This window comes from Phaethon aethereus, assembly GCF_964289735.1.
Source record: "Phaethon aethereus genome assembly, chromosome: 4".
NCBI classification, from domain to species: domain Eukaryota; kingdom Metazoa; phylum Chordata; class Aves; order Phaethontiformes; family Phaethontidae; genus Phaethon; species Phaethon aethereus.
In genome coordinates, this window is record NC_138578.1 from 59,874,549 (window position 1) to 59,892,061 (window position 17,513).

The following is a 17,513-nucleotide window of genomic DNA, read 5'->3' on the forward strand; positions in this document are numbered from 1 at the left end:
AGGCTACATTCTTATGATGAAGGTACTATCCTGCAAGCACAGATTTACTGGAAAGTTAATTTTTCCTCAGCTTCCACCACCATTACTCAACACAGTATGCGTAATCCCCATATATGACCTATCAGTAGTCTTCATAAGCTCCCTGCAAGCAATGTAATTGAATCCAGTTCCATTCCTGAGCACCTACAAAGAATATGCATTAATGCTTCAGCCCCACCCTCAGGCAGAAATTACTCAATCATGAGGCCCCATCAGAACCTCCACACAATGAGGGTGAAGGGATAAGAAACTCCAGTATCTGTAAGTAGTGGAAACTTACTGAGGAAGTTTCCATACATGAAGAAGGAAGGAAGGCTCCCGATACCGTACCTGACAGATCTGCTTAGAAAGGGGACTGTAATCCATAAGAGAAGCTCCCCGTAGGCAGTGCAAACATGTCTTTTTAGTACTAAGTGGAGTGAAATGATCTCTATATGCATGTGCTTGTTTTCAAGCAATGTGCCAATAAGCTGTTTGACAGAAAAGCTTCCTTCATCCTTCCCTACTTACTGCCACACCAGCAGGGAAAGTGATCTGTATACTGCCATGATGTTGCAACAGAAATAATTATACATCCCCTACAGAGCGAAGACAAAGACCACAACAGGGCACTTCCTTTTCTTTCACTTCTAAAGAGAAGCAGAACAAAGAATTCCTTGCAAAGGATCCTGACATTATTTAGCATTAATTACCTGTCTACTGATTTGTTCTCTAAAGTGGATATGTTGGTAATAGAGCAACAACGAACCTAACAGCCATGTATTCATATCCAGGAAAAACACTGCATGCATTGCCACACGCCCATCAATTCTAGATTTTAGCTACATATTATGCAGCAAAAAATCACCTCCCATTTACAAAATGCTTTCACATTCAACAGTAAAATAATCCCTCACTAATCAAGTATATGTTCTCACGCAATTTGTACATATGAAGGAGTACAACTCAGTTAATGGTCTGCTGTCTATCTGCAATGCTGATGCTAAAAGCCTAACCATTCCTGGTTTTCTGTACTTTCTACTACCTCCAGTGCTATTTCACTGTCTGCACGAAGTTCAAGTTTCTTGTCCTCCTCTTCAAAGGCCTTCACTGCTTAGACTTCTACCCATTCGCTTTTGCCTTAACATACTAATCTTCCTAGTATACTTCTCCCACAGACATCCTTCTGCCCTCTTTTATTCTACTTATCCTAAAGGTGGGGATATACTCAGAACTTACTTGCAAAACCATAAAATACCTTCTACTTCAAATCCTCAGTCAGACCTGACCTAATCTGAGAAATCTTTGTCAAACATAGCCCTAATACAGATTTATCTATGCAGATACAGAGAAATGTGGCTCTTGCAGTTCACAATACTATCGTAATTAGTAACCATGGGTGGTGCGGTTTTTTTTCCAAATAAAAATAGATGAAGTGCAATTGTAACAAAAGTTTGGATGTCCAAGATTGCTGGAAAAAGAGTTGTCATGATCACATAAACTCTGTGACTAAACCTATCTGGACTACTGTGTCTCTTTTACAGGGCTGAAGCAAATTAAAAAAAAAAAGTCCTCAGGACCAAGAGTGCCAACACAGGAATCTGCCGAGTCTCATCGGCTGCAAAGGGCCAGTGTGACTAAACTGATCTCCTTCTATGACAAGGTGACCCGCTGAGTGAATGAGGATGGATGTGGATGTTGTCTACCTAGACTTTAATAAAGCCTTTGACACAGCTTCCCACAGCATTCCCCTGGAGAAACTGGCTGCTCATGGCTTGGACAAGCATACTCTTCACTGGGTAGAAAACTGCAGGGAAGACCAAGCCCAAAGAGCTGTAGTGAATGCAGTTGATTAAATCCAGTTGGCAGCCGGTCACAAATGGTGTTCCCCAGGGCTCAGTATTGGGGCCAGTTCTGTTTAATATCATAAAACAGAATCATAGAATCTTTGGGTTGGAAGGGACCTTTAAAGGACATCTAGTCCAAATCCCCTGCAGTAAGCAGGGACACCTTCAACTAGATCAGGTTGCTCAGAGCCCCATCCAACCTGACCTTGAATCTTTCCAGGGATGGGGCTTCTACCACCTCTCTGGGCAACCTGGGCCAGTGTTTCACCACCCTCATTGGGAAAAATTTCTTTCTTATGTCTAGTGGAAATCTACCCTCTTTTAGTTTAAAAACATTACCCCTTGTCCTATTGCTACAGGTCCTGCTAAAAAGTCTGTCCCCATCTTTCTTATAAGCCCCCTTTAAGTACTAGAAGGCTGCAATAAGGTCTGCCCAGAGCCTTCTTGTCCAGGCTGAACAACCCCAACTCTCTCAGCCCTTTTTCATAGCAGAGGTGTTCCATCCCTCTGATAATTTTTGTGGCCCTCCTCTGGATCCTATCCAACAGGTCCATGTCCCTCCTGTGCTGAGGGCTCCAGAGCTGGATGCAGAAGTTCAGGTGGGGCCTCACTAGAGTGGAGTAGAGGGGCAGAATCACCTTCCTCAACCTGCTGGCCACGCTGCTTCTGATTATCTGCATGAGGGGATTGAGTGCTCCCTGAGTAAGTCTGTGGATGACACCAAATTGGGCAGGAGTGTTGATCTGATTGAGGGTAGAAAGGGTCTACAGAGGGATCTGGACAGGCTGGATTGATGGGCCAAGGCCAACTGTATGAGGTTCAACAAGGCCAAGTGCCAGGTCCTGCACTTGGGTCACAACAACCCCATGCAACGCTACAGGCTTGGGGAAGGGTGGCTGGAGAGCTGCCTGGTGGAAAAGGACCTGGGGCTGGAGGTCGACAGCCAGCTGAATATGAGCCGCCAATGTGCCCAAGTGGCCAAGAAGGCTCACAGCATCCTGGCTTCTATCAGAAATAGTGTGGCCAGCAGGAGTAGGGAAGTGATGGTCCTCCTGTACTCGGCACTGGTGAGGCTGCACCTTAAATATTGTGCTCAGTTTTGGGCCCTCACTACAAGAAGGATGCTGAGGTGCTGGAGTACGTCCAGAGAAGGGCAACAAAGCTGGTGAGAGGTCCGGAGAACAAGTCTTACGACAAGCAGCTGAGGGAACTGGGGTTGTTCAGTCTGGAGAAGAGGAGGCTGAGGGGAGACCTTATTGCTCTCTACAGCTACCTGAAAGGAGGTTGTAGCCAGGTGGGGTGTTGGTCACTTCTCCTGAGCAACAAGCGATAGGACAAGAGGAAGTAGCCTCAAGTTGCACCAGGGAAGGTTCACATTGGCTATTAGAAAAAATTTCTCCCCAGAAGGGTTGTCAAGCATTGGAACAGGCTGCCCAGGGAAGTGGTGGAATCATCATCCCTGGAGGTATGTAGATGACATGTAGATGTGGTGCTTAAGCACAGGGTTTAGTTGTGGACTTGGCAGTGCTAGGTTAACAGTTGGACTTGATGTTCTAAAGGTCTTTTCTGACCTAAATGATTCTATGATCCTAAAATTCATGTCTTCTGAAGTTGAACATAAGCTGCTGCAACATAGTGCTAAATGCTTCATCCCAGCTCATTCACTTTTAACAAACAGCTCCCTCAAATTGTAACAACGGTTACAGTACTCTCCTGTGCTTTCAAGCTGGGTTTTTTGCAAAACAGGTAGGGGTTCACTCCTCTTGATACTAGCTACAAGGCACTGTATGACAATATCCAGGGCAGAGTAACAATATCCTATAAAACATAAGGGACTTACTTAAAAAGTAGATTAATCAGCCACCACACTGAATTTCAGTAAAACAGGTAGGGCTTCACTTTAGAAGATAAGAACACGTGGCACTTTCATTATCCTTTTTTTAAAACATAGGTCCGCAAATGCCAATTAGGTATCTACCTCCTAATTAGGAACCTAGCTTGCAAAAGGGAAGAGAAACAAGCCTTGCAATGAAAACAAGAGAGAAGAATTCAATTTCCTTTTGAGGTGGAGGGTAGTTTTTGAAAGGAGAGACAGCTGTGTGAATCTGGGTCTAGGCATATGCTAAAATAGGCATACAAAAATTCTGTGTGTTGTCTCCAAAAACATGTAGATGCGGCTGTAAATTTAGCTAGAGACTTACTTTGTTCTCTTTCATTTCAAAAACGTCTAGGAATTTGATCAAACATGAGGAAAAAGTACTTCAATTTTTTGTTGCAAAAGAAAATGTACTGGAGGTGATCAGTGTTACATACTAACCATAATCCTGTAAAATGACAAGCCACAAAAATAAGTGCATAAGCAAACTGCAAAATGCATTTACCAGCTTCTATTCAATGCCAAGTCCTGGAACATCCTTTATTTCTGCTCCCTTACATATATAAATTTCTACATTTTAACTTGACAGGATTTCTCACTTGAATGCTTATGATTTACAATGTATTTGTCTTCTAATTTACCAGAACTGCCTTTTTATCGGGGGGGGGGGGGGGGGGGGTGCGGGCAGAGAATTTAACTAAAGCTGTTTCCATATGTTTTGAGCTCTAAACCTGAGACTACGGAATTGGAACTATACAATGTTTTGCTATTGGGCAGGTTGGCATAAATCCCATGGGCGGTGTATATTCACATAATACTTCTAAGGTGCTTCAGCAGGATATCTCCCATGAGTCAAGCAAGCAGCATGTAGCAAGATGCTGTTTTCCTAAAGAGGTGAAGAATACATCACCATTTTGTCCCCAGTAGATCACAATAGCTATGTGCCAAATCCTACTCACCTTACTCATTCATGACAGCTATTGTCTCACGTTACTCTCTAACAAAAAATCGTCTATTTTTAATGCTTCCACCTTTTCAGCAAAGACACAACTTGCTCCTAGGAAATGCATACTGAGCCAAAACTGAGCTTGAGCAAGCTGCAAGCCTGCATGTCACAGAGTCACAGCACTGCTCTGCGGCCTCTCTCCCATTCTCTGAGACCACGTGCCAGGCTCTCTGGATTACAGAGCTAGGAAGAGGTTCCACAGTGTCCTGTGGTTGGAGGTATGCTACATGTGGAAGCTCCACCCTACCCCCCCTCCTCCTTCTGAGAAAGGAGGTATCTCTATTTCCCAGTCACATAGGTCTCAACTCAGGAAAACAGAAATTTGAGAGGTCTGACCGTAGGATTAGATAAAGTTCACAGTGACTCAAGGGTGAAATCCTAGCCCTAGTGACATCAACAGAATAACTCTCACTTACTTGAGGGCCAAGATTTCAGCCCATATCCCAAACCAAAGTGTTTTTTAAGCCGATGAAATTCAGGCTCTGATCCTACAGGAGATTTACACACCTTTTGCTTCACATACTGAGCAGTTAAAATTCAACTGAACCACTAACATCAATTAAAGTGACGCTTGTCAGTAACTTTTAGTGAGATCCAGTCTCTAATTGCAAATAGAAGCTTAAGATCTTACACTGCAGTGAAAAGTTTCAAACAGCACAAAAGCAACTACATTTTAAAAGCAATAGCATCAACTCTTCCATATTTACATCATACTCTAAAACACATGATAGTAGAAGAACAAGTTCTGCAGTATGATTCTGAGGTTTGCTTGCTTTGTTTTGTTTTTTTCTCTTTTTACTTACTTTTGTCTGATCATCAGCTTTAAATACATAGCAGATACTTTGCTGATTTGCTGCTCCATCCTTTATCAGACAAGCAAAGTAGCTTGGATCATGGCTGTTGTGAATCAGTTTGTGGACATGCTGTGGCTTGTATTCAAACAAACTTGAACAAATCAAGGGATCCCACTGCTGGATTTTCCCCGTGTCTGGTTCACATCGCAAGCTCGCTGGTGAAACATAAAGTCGGATTTGGCTGACGCTGGGTTCTTCTTTGGAAGACTTTGTACTGAGCATCCGGATCTCTGCCACAATCCAAGGCAGCATTGACATGGTAGTTAGGGAATGCACTGGCAGAGAACCAATGAGCTGGAGACTGAAACTTGCCGAGAAATCACTAGGTGTTTGATACTTTTTAACTTTGAATGTTATTGGCTCCATTTTACAGTCCTTAGGGAACCTGGATTTATTCACCAGTATTTCAGTTCCATGGAATGACAGTATCTAGTTGGTTCCTTTGATTAAGGAAGAGAAGAGTTCTGAAAGGAAAAGAAGTAGTTATGTAGGTGCTGGAATCCTATTAAAAATGAACTGTCAGTAACACAAATATTTAATAGCTTAACATCAGAAGAGACGTACTGATCATCTACCACGACCTACCTAGCATGTTTCTCCTACATTGGGCCTTACTATTTCAGGTCCAACAAACATAATAGCACTAAACACATTGCTTGGAATAAAGTCAGTCCTGACTTAAAAAAGTTGCTTTATGACCCTTGCTAAACTATCTAATGAGTAACTAAACTCAAAAACACACATTCTTTCTAGGCTGTGTCTGGGCAGGCACGAGCGGATCACACTGGCCTATTTCAATCCTATTATCGCAGAAAGAACTCAGCTGAGCTATTCTGACCTTTATGACAGCTGAAGTCACTGCATGCTGAGACACCTCCACATGTGGGGGAAAAAAAAAAAAAGAAAAAAAAAGGTCTTCTTCCTTGTTCATAGGCGGATGACTTTGAATTTGGCTACTAACATGGAATTGTTTCTTTGAGTTTGCCAGTGGTCATGGGCTGTTACCCCATGAGGTTGTTACCCTTTTCATTAAGTAACACCCCAGAAATCGTTATCATCTGAAAAAGGTAGCAGCAATCAGCTGATGGCTGATCAACCTGTCAAATAGCAGATGAGCAACAACCCTTACAGCATCCCACTAAAAAACAGATGATGATTCACAATTCATGACTGCATTTTAAGGCCTGTCAGCCAGCTAGGAACACTTAAGGTTTGCCACATTGGTATTATATCATCTTAATTTCTCAAAATATCAAGTGGAACCAAGTTACATACAACACTGTTATACTCAGCATCTACTACTACTACTGTTATTACGTATTAGTAGTTTCAGTAACAAAATTCAATAATTGCATTTATCAATTTTGTTTTGCAAAATATAGTCTATAAAAACACACAGATTGGCATTTGTTATACTACCATGTTTTAACTCCTCATTAATTGAACCTGGTTTCAGCTGTTGCATTATTTTGTGCAAGACTGATAAGAAGCTGACAGGCCTACAATTGCCTGTGTTTAAATACCATGAGACTAGTTTATCCTCAGCCCTCTGAGAGTTTCCCACCAAAAAAACTACTAAAAACAACATGAGCAGTCTCAAGAACTCCTTACAAAACATTTTAAATTATATTTGAACAAGTAATTTATTAAATGGCATCTGCTTACTGTGGCAACATTATTTCTCGTCTCTGTTCATCTACAAACATGATGAAAAATAGCAGTATTTTTCTCATGAGTTTTCATTAAACTTTAACCTTTACTTGTCCTTGTAAAAGTATTTTCAAGCTGAGTTTCTGGCAGTGCTTCACCTTGTTGAAAATGAAAGGAAACTTGAGGACTAAAAAAAAAAGAACACTAAAAAAAATTTCAAGATGCAAATTAATATGAAACTAAACAAGTGTTTAAAATGCAACCAATATCTGAATGGTGAAAAATGTTCCTGCAGTGACGGGCAAACTGTAAAAACAAGAGAACTGCAGAAACCACGTGTTTGGGTACATTTACTTTTTTGTAATTTTCACATCTTTTGATAAATGAACTCTGTGGCAACACTACCAGTTCCAAGAATGCCAAATTTAGCAAGAGAATCCAATAGTGCAGGTTTTAAAGACATTATTTGAAGAAATCATCGTAAGTAGCATTCTAGATCTGTACGACAATTTTTTTACAAGCCTTTTTATAAACCTCTGTGTATGGAAGGTGTGGGAAAAAGGGCCAAGAAAATCCAGAATTTGTGTGCCTCACTTCAATTATGCTACAACTCTCTTTCAAATTTTTTTTTTGGTTTTACAAACAAGCAAGAAAACAACCATGTTTAAGATTAATATAAATGCATTGCATCGTATGGAGACCAGCTTCAGGAAGCATTTTTAGACCTTATCAACACAGAGTGCTAAACACAATTATCATTATAGTTTTGCATCTGTCAGGAATCAAAGTTGTCTCTTCTTTGAGGCACTATTACAAATTTTTTCTCCCTAACTATAGCAATGAAAAATAGTTCAGCAACTGCAGGAAAGATTGGATTCATTCATAACCACAATGGTGTGTAGTCTGAAACACATAAAAATTGAGGTTTTAGCTTCTAGTGTTCTCGTCATTTAGTAGCATGCATAATAATCTCAGGATAAGAAAGCCTAAGAAAACTCCATTGTTAGTTGAAAACAGGAGAACCGAGCTATCACACGGATGATGACCTATTAGACACATACTTTTTGTAACTAAATTTTTCAATTGTGTTTTCTCAAAACTCTTTTTAAAAAAATGCAATTAAATGAAGTGCACGTAAAAATACAACATCCTCATTGAAATCAACTTTTCAAGGAAGAGAAATTTCATTTGGAGTACCACCATCTACCATGCTTTTTTACCCCAGACCTACAAGGCACTGCAGTCTCAAATAGGAATAAATATCACAGTATAATACATTATTTTGCATGCTAACACTGAACAGTATTTAAAAAAACAGATTGATACTCTCTCATACTTCAACAAACACTGTACTGCTGGAATGTATTTAATATCAATGCAAAGATTCTTGGCATTCATCTCTTCTTAACAAAATAAACACCTTGCAAAGTCAACAGCATAAATACTCCAATGTCTGCATTTGTTATTTCTAAAGAAAAACAGTTAATACTAAATCAAAACAGTTAACTAGAAGTCAGAATGCTAGGGTTTTTTCCCAACATTAAGAGGGACTAAAAGTGCAGTTTCTCAGAGCACAAATTTAGCAACGTCAGAAGGTCTCCTTATCTAACCCACATCTTTCCGTATGTTACCGTTCTGCATGTTCCATCTCCCTTTTCCAGCCATTCTTTCTTTGGTTCCTCCTCCTGTCATCCTTATCTTAATCTACATGCAAATCCCACCAGAATTTACTTATACCAATTTTGTGCTGCCAGTGTTAATGTCCTTTAAGTTTACACCAAGGACTAGATTTTACTTCAAGACCATGAAGTGTTTATGTACATGCTTAATTTACACCTAAAAATAGTTCTGTTCATCTCAACAGGCCTATTCCCAGCCATAAAATTAAGCACACGTTATAACCAAAGATTGTCCACGCTCGGAGCCTGTCTCTGTCTGCCCTGACTCCACCACTTGGAATTTTGGCTCCTCCACCCATCTCTGGTTGCCACCACTCAGTTCATCCCCTCTGAAACTTGGCTCTGCAGGTGCTGTACCAGTTTACCGTCCATATTAGTACAGTAGGCTTGAACATGCTTCCTCTTCCTCCCAAGTGTCTGACTGGTTAACTCACAAACAGCTCCTTCAAAGCCAACGTTTGTTTTACCTGCAATCCAAGAAAGACCAGAAGAGGTATAAAAATAAACCTGCCCACTTGTTTCCTTCCACCTAAACTGTGATACTCCCTTGACAGCTCTAAGTGCCCTTCAGCTCTGCCACCCTGGGCTGGCAGAAGACTGCCAGGCTTTGCTCCGCACACAGGCTGAACATCTCCGGTTGTTCTCCCTGCGCTCAGGGACGTAACTGGGACAGCTCCTCTTTCTCCCCTCCATCGGCATCTTCTGAAGGATCTGCGTTGCCCTTGCACTTAGAGCTGAGAAGAGCTTGAGTGGCACTCCTCAGCTAACAGCTTTGCTGCTGTCTGAGAAACGTTAAAATTCTCTAAACCGTATCTTAATGTTGCCACTGTTTAACGTGCTTTGATTTAGCTGTATTTGCTCCATCAGGCATAAAAACAGCCAGGCAAACTGTCACACATATGATACGAACCACACTAATAAATCCAACCCCACCTTCTATACTAGGAGATGCCAGACTGACTCACTAGTATGAAAGACACACATGGGAACATGTGCGTGCTCTTTGTCTTCAACTTCTCACACACTGCGATCAACCCAGCCACTTCCCCAAGCCTGGGGAGCAGGCTTAGAAAGCATGCAACACTACGCTGATAGTCCTGTTCTAGCAAAATCTGATACTGTGTTTTAAATTTTATATATATATATATATATATATATATATGGCTCTTGTTCTCCCAAATTAAGTTATATTCTCATCTTTTTATGTTACCAGAAACTAAAAGGGACACTTCAGAGAGAAGTCAGGGTGATGGCAGGACAGCGTGAAGGGGACAGCTACAAAAACTGGTACTTCTGCCATTCTGGACCCCAGGTTCTTCCTGCATGAAGGTACAGGCTTAAGCTGCTGTGCATCATGCAGGACTGCATTCCTCAAAATTCACCTTCTCTCAAGGTTAAGAAGGAAAATCTTATGGGGTACCAAGAACAGACTGTGTTACTAACCTGGGAGGGTAGGGTACTGGAAATCAGATTTTGGCAGCTGGGGGAAAACCAGGGAGATTTGGGATGGACTCAAACTAATACAGAAAAAAAGGCAAAGAAGGGAGAGAGATTGTTCTAAACCAAAAGAATACACACAACTTAAAAAAAAAAAGGCAGAAAAAAAAGTAGTGGTGAAGAGATATCTTTCCTCTGTTGTCTCTTCTGGCCCGGACTAAAATCAATACAGAGATGTGGCTAAAAGTTTCAGGCTCTTGTTCAGAGCATAGATAACTATTGATCTAAGCAATCCCTCACTCTCCTACAGCTCTTCACCTGGTTTGGTAGCAGTTGGAGTGCCAGGAGCCGCAGCAGAACTCCTGAGTTTAGAAGATGCGTCAAACAAGGAAGCAGTCAGAATTTCCATGCATCAATGATTAAATGTGGAGTCTGACCCGTGAGTTGTTGAACAGAAAAACCCCAGCTTCCTCAACCTTTGCAGTTCATCTGAGAGACAACTCTGCAGTTACTCCACACCAGGCTGCAGACATGACAGCAATCTTTTTCTGTAAGTTAGTTTTCTTTCTCCCCTCCAGAAGCTAAGCAAAACTTCCAACCATATAGCAAGGTGTCATGAAAAACAGCTGGTCTTAAAGAGCACAAGTTTGTTCAGCTCTTCTCTGCATGGCGTTAGTGCTGAACCATGCCAAAAAATGGAACCAGAGGCGCTGGTACCGACTGCACTTCACCGCTGATTATTTTAGCAGAAATATCATACTACTTAAGGATTATGAGGAGACCTGGCCTGCAGCCAGAGCTCTGGAACGCAAGCCAGAACTAAATACCACTCCTCTCCCTCTCCGTCTGATCCCTGACTGAGATTTACATTGTCTTCACTCATGCTGACAGATTTCTCTATCCACCTAGCAGGAAACATTATAAAACACAAATGAGAATATGTATTAGGTATGTCATGATATGGTCACTGCTGAGAAGAGGTCCTCTTATAGTTCCATCAATATGCATGAAATGTCTCTCTTTGGTATCACAACACAGTATCCATTAGATCGTTCTATGGGGTAGCTAGCTGCAAGCTTTTTCTTTTTTCTTGATGCTTCAAACAACATTTTTGGCCTGTTTTCTATAGGTAGATAAGATTATTTAGATATCATACAACAGGTTGCTCTCAGTTTTCAAATAGTTTTAATTTAACTCAAACTGGCACTTGGAATCATGACACAGGCTTCTGTTGCAAGGATGTTCTTTTTACCTCATAGCTACTTACTATATGCTGTTTCCTTCTGGAGCTATGGCTTGCTGTGGGCAACAGCATGTGCAAGTCCAGAAGTCAATTCGCCTCAAATTATTTTTAATTTCCATTCTTTTTTCGTATGCATTAAAGGTTAACATTTAAAGGACTCTTTTCAATGCCGTCAGCAGCTTCAGATGTGGCCCTGAATAATGTTCCACCATGTACTCTGAGCAAATAATTTGGTTTTGTGGTAATAATCACACCTAAAATATTTACCGATTCAGCCAGCATTTATATCACTCCTCAAATAGGTTAAAAAAATAAACAGACTATTAATTAAAAAATTCCAGCAAAATGGTAATATGTTCTTGATTATAAACATACAAGTTCATAATCAACTGTCAAATGAAGAAAATAGCTCAATGTTCCTGCCCTAATAGAGTCCACAGAAATTAATATGCTGATGATTGAGGCTAGAACTTGGATACTTCTGAGTCAGCCTCATCCATACCTGAACAAAATATTGGGCTGTTTTACCACCACAATGCACTAAAAAAAGTCTTTGTAAAAGAGGGCTTGCTAGGTAAATTACATTCTGAATGCCATTCCCTTTATATTCAATCGCACATCCACAGCCAAAATACTTGCATCCAACTTTTCAGTTAACCGAATTGTAAAGTGAAAAAAGTGTCAAGTCATCCACATATAATTAAATGTGCTTCACATTCCCTCCAGCCTGTCATTTTTCTCACCTGCAGGCATTTCTACTTTTGCATATTGCCTATGACCGTCAGCATTTCTATAAAAAAAGCTGTGATGAATTTCTATCTCGGCACTTACAAGTGTTAGAAGTATAATCATATGCATCAGCTTGGAGGTATCTGCTATTCAGGAGATGTATATTTTTTACTAATTTTGACCCACGATGTTCCATTCAATCTCCGGGCTTAACGGCAGGCACAAATCCCACCATCTGCAATACTAAAGGTTCCTACAGCAGATCTGCCATATTAGCCTCTCTCCCAAATACAACCCAGCGCACAAAGGTCTCAATCTTTTCAAACTGCACTATAAATAACCACATTTGTTTCATACCTCTCACGAGCGCGGTTTCAAGAGATCATTCCCTTGTTAATTTAGGACGCGAATTTAAAGGGCCATAAAAATACTGCACCAGAGTGTGGGGATTTTTAAGGTTAAACTCAACCGTGCCACTGTAGGAAAGGTGAGTTCTACCTCTACTCTACTATGTGCTGCTGTGGGAAGGCGCAGCGTCCGCGACGCGTTACAGCCAGCGGTTTTGCACTGATGGGCGAGGAAGGTGCAGGCAAGAGTGAGAAGAACTAAAAGCAGACCGTGGCGCATCAGGTCAAGCGCAGATTTAATTCAAGCGGGTTTTTTTGGCTACTCTGACGAGGAGCCAGCTCTCCCGGGACCCTGGGAGCCGAGAACCCGCCGGCCCCGCTCCGCTCCCTCCCGCCCGGCCGCCCCGCCCCGTCCCGTCCCGCCGAAACACCGTCCCCACATCCCCACAGCAACTGCTGCGACTTCACCGGGGGCTCCGTTACGACAGACGGGGCGACCCTGTCGCGAAAGATGGGAAGGCGGCCGCCCGCCCTACGCACGCCGCGAGCGCGGAGCGGGGCCCCGGGCCGGACCCATCACCCGCCTCACGGCCCTTTCCCCTCGGCCGGCCGGAGGCTTGTGCCGCCTCAGGGCCTGGGTACAGGGCAGGGACCCGCCCCGCCAGCCCGCAGCCGCCCCCCGCGGCGGGGTGCCTCACTTCTCGCCTCAACTCTTCCACTTCCTCACAGCTAGAAACGGCTCTTCCTCCTTCCTCCCCCCCCACCAAAATGCAGCTCGACCCCACCAACGCCGCCCGCAGCAGGGGCCCGGCGGCCCCCACCGCCGCCCCGGCCCCGGCCACCCCCCGCCAGGCCCGGAGCCGGGGCTGAGCGGCTGCCGCTTACCGCCGCCTCGCCGCCGCAGGATGTGCTCGCTGCAAGGAAGTGCCTTCGGCGGGCAGCGGCCACGGGCTGCCAGGCGCCGCCTGCCCACCTCCCGCTGAGGGGAGAGGGGGGACAGAGAGCCGCTGCCGGGCGCCGGGCCGAGGGAGGAGAGGCCACACCGGCGCCTCAGGGCACCGGCCGGGCCGGGCCAGGGGGCTGCTCGCCGGCGCCTGTTGCTGGCCGGCGTGAGGCCGGGCCGCCCCGCCCCTACCTGCCAGCGGCCCGGGCGGGGGAAGCCGGGCCGGACACCCAGCGGCTGCCGCTCGCCGCCTCCCTCCTCCCGCCCGCCAGCGCGGGCAAAAATAGCAACAGGCGGCGGGTCCCCGGCCCGGCGGGGGCGGAGAGGGACAGGCGACCGCCAGAGGCGGCCGGCGGCAGGCAGCCGGCGACAGGCGGGCGCCCATGTCGCGACAGCGGACAGCTGAGGCCCCTCCCCCCTCCCCCCCCGTTTCGTCCCTCTCGAGGAGCATTTTTGCGGCGCTGCCCCGCGTGTCTGCCACCACCTTCCATCTCCCGCAGAAAACGCGTCGCTGTCGCCTCGCCGTAGCGAGCGCGGGCGGGTCGCGATGCCAGCCGAAGTTGCGAGCGCAGAGGTTAAGGCGGGAACCGCTTTTCAAAGGGGACTTTGCTCACAAAATTGGAATCTGAAGTGGTCAAGTCCCCCCTCGGGTCTGGGCCCGGCCCTGGCCGAGAGGCGGCCTCTGCGGGCTCGCCTTCTCCGGATCACCTTCCCGCCTTCCTCCCGCTTCTCCCACGCACGAGAAGCCACACATGCGCGCATATATATATATAAAAAATCACTGCAAGAGTTGGCACTGGTTGGTCTTTCAGTTGCCAGAGAGGATAAGGAATGAACAGATCCGAAGACTTAATTACACTCCTCTGCAAGTGCATTTTCCAGATGATCCAAGGCACCCTACATTCCCCTTCCGCAAACCACTTTTGCACTCAATTAATTTCAAGTTTTCTTGGCAGTAAGACCACTGATTTGCTTTTAAGCCTGTGTGCATTTGTAGAATCAGAGCTTTCTGAAGAAAATTTGCCCTGCTGCTGCACATGTGCTGTGCTGTGAGGGAAACAGTCAAGTAAGCTGCCAAATGCAAGCACAGTGTTGCCCCAGATTGTGAAAAACAAGACACATTTAGGAATGTAAGCACATCCCCTGCTTGCAAAGTGTATGGTGGTTGTACCTACATGGCTTGTGCTTGCTGGGTGTAGTTCCGTCGAATCATTGATGCGTCAATCGAAGTACGAAAGCAGCATGTTCCCAATCTGTACACGGTTCATGTTTGCTGCTTCTCCTTCAGCCACGGGAATAGTATTTCAGTGACATCCTTTACGCTCCTTGGCTATAGGAATGCCACCTCTCTGCAAGCCGTGCCAGTCTCACGTTTTTAAACCATCACATCTAAGAACAACTCTCTTACTCCAGTTATCACCCGCCAAACTCAGTATCTAAGACAAGTGTGTCCTTTTGCTCATTTTAAGCCTGCTGCATGAGCACCACATGCCTCTGGTGATCATGTTCTAGAAGACAGTGAACTGCAGTCCCCACCCAGACAGCCAAGGTTCATGCATTCCCAAATTACCAACCAATGATGTTAGGAAGACTTTTTTTACTACTTCACTGTTGCCTTTCAGAAGATGATAATGAAACAGGTAAGGATCCTACAAGACTATTTCTTGCTGCTTGGAAAATCCCTGAGCAACAACAGAAGTCAATACTAGAGCACCACAAATACAAATACAAATCCATTCTTCTTTCTCCTTTTCGGTACCTGGGAAAGAAATCAGACTGTGCTCAAACTCATTCATGGGGCCCTCTATTATTTTTCCTGTTATCTCTGGCTCATATGTTTTAATTCTTTGCCTAGCAGAGACTTTTTGTCAAATTACTCATGTTCTGATACAGTATTTCATAAGCAAAATGAAAAGCCTTGGATTTCACTACATACTATAAGAACTACACATACTGGCTTAATAGTTCCATTTGTTCTAATTTTGAAAAAAAGTCCCTTTTTTTTCAGTGAAGTAGATGTAAGATATTTCCTTACAATTAATAGGAGACAAAACAAACCTGAAGTGTTTATATTTGACAAACACCTTGAAAAACTTTTCAGGAACAGCCACTCATTATCTGTTTAATCCAGCCAATTTCTATAATGCTAACTGGTAAGGTGTGGTAAAAATATAGTATCTAAGTAAGTGCCTCAAAAAGAAAGGAAATTTTGGTATAACATTTGCAACATTTTGTGATAAATTTATTTTCAACTATTTTGCTTTTTTATTAAAACTAACTACAAAGTCCAAGTAATAAAAATACAAGATATGTCAACGGTTTTAGACGGTGTTAGTCTCACGTCTGTCACCAGCTCAACAACAGATGAAAATGTCATAATAAGAACAACATATTACCGATGAGATAGAGTGGAGAAACACACAGGTCACAGGAAGCATCTGGAGCAAACTCCACCATGTTCCAGCAGTGTACATGTGAGTAACCATTCGTTACAGTGCTGGTAATACAGATTTAAAACAGTGCTATGACAGAAATCAGTTTGTGTGCAGAGAGAAACAATGCATGAGAAAGAGTTTAACGCTGTATCAGATGAAACAAAAAGCATTTAGATAAGAACAGACTTTGGTGTGACTGGTGATAACAAGGGGAAAAAAAAACTCTCATGGGACAAAGAGTGCTCCTGAACAGCCATGTGGTAAAGCTGCAACCGTTCCTTATGGTTGTCCTGGTTTCAGCCAGGATAGAGCTGGTTTTCTTTGCAGAAGCTAGCGTGAGGATATATTTTGGGTTTGGGATGAGAAACTCTTGATAACGTGCTGATGTTTTGGGTTGTTGCTAAGCAGTCAAGGACAGTCCAGCTTCTCATGCTGGCCTGCCAGCAAGAAGGCTGGGGGTGCACGGGGAGCTGGGAGGGGACACAGCCAGGACAGCTGACCCAGGCTGGCCAAAGGGGTATTCCATACCGTATAACGTCATGCCCAGTACATAAACTGGAGTTGGCCGAGGGGCGGAAATCACTGCTCGGAGATGGGCTATCGATCACTGGGTGGTGAGAAATTGCTGCATTGGGCATCGCTTGTTCTTGTACATTCCTTTGTCGGTATTATTGTTGTTGTTATCGTTGTTTCCTTCTCTCTTGCTGACCTATTAAACTGTTTTTGTCTCAACCCATGAGTTTTTTCCCAATTCTCCCCCCCGTCCCACTGGGGGAGGGGGGAGTGAGCGAGCGGCTGCGTGGTGCTTAGTTGCCGGCTGGGGCTAAACCACGACAATGGTCTGTCCTGGCAGAAGGGTACTGTAATGTCATGTAGCTCATGAGCTATGTAAGGTGGTACAGAAATGTAGATGATGGGATTGTGCATAAAGTCACCTTCACTTTCTGGTTTTAGAACCTATCAGGTCTGGAAGGTATAGTCCCCCATTCTCATGACTCAACATCCACACTTTCCTGAAGATAGGTATTTAGGTACTTTATTTGAAGAACAAAAAGGTCACTCCGTCTTTCATGTCTGTTTATCCAGGAGGCAGGAAGACCAGTTTGTTTTCCACTCAGCCCGAGTAGAAAGGAAGCCTTTCTGTACTGCCTTTTGTACAGAACCTGAATATACAGAGGCACACTATGAGAACATGCAGGCAATGAAGCCTCTCTTGTAGGCTAAGGAGGAGAATCATCTACTCACTTGATCCCAGTTGGGGGGGGGACTGTCGATCAGTACAAATTTAGGTTGAATGTGCCTGGCCACAGGTGAGGGCAGAACTCGGGGCTGCTGTGACTGTGGATTCACCCTTTGAAGTACCACAAGACAAATGGGAGGTTTTAAGTTTCCACCCAAGATGCTTTCAGAGTTCAAGTTGCTCCATAGTTGGGCAGCAGTTGAGCAGGA

General features: G+C 44.0%; 1 protein-coding gene across 3 annotated transcripts in view; it reads right to left on the bottom strand.

The window, feature by feature from the left end:
- Nucleotides 1-5,967, bottom strand: part of TBC1D1 (TBC1 domain family member 1) — a gene marked incomplete at both ends in the record, with an annotated part of 104,949 nt that extends 98,982 nt beyond the window's left edge. For all 3 annotated transcript variants that reach the window (XM_081999583.1, XM_081999582.1, XM_081999581.1), the window contains one exon: nucleotides 5,551-5,967. In XM_081999583.1, the coding sequence (XP_081855709.1) occupies nucleotides 5,551-5,967 (417 nt within the window). The remainder of the gene's footprint in view (nucleotides 1-5,550) is intronic.
- Nucleotides 5,968-17,513: the final 11,546 nt, after the last annotated feature.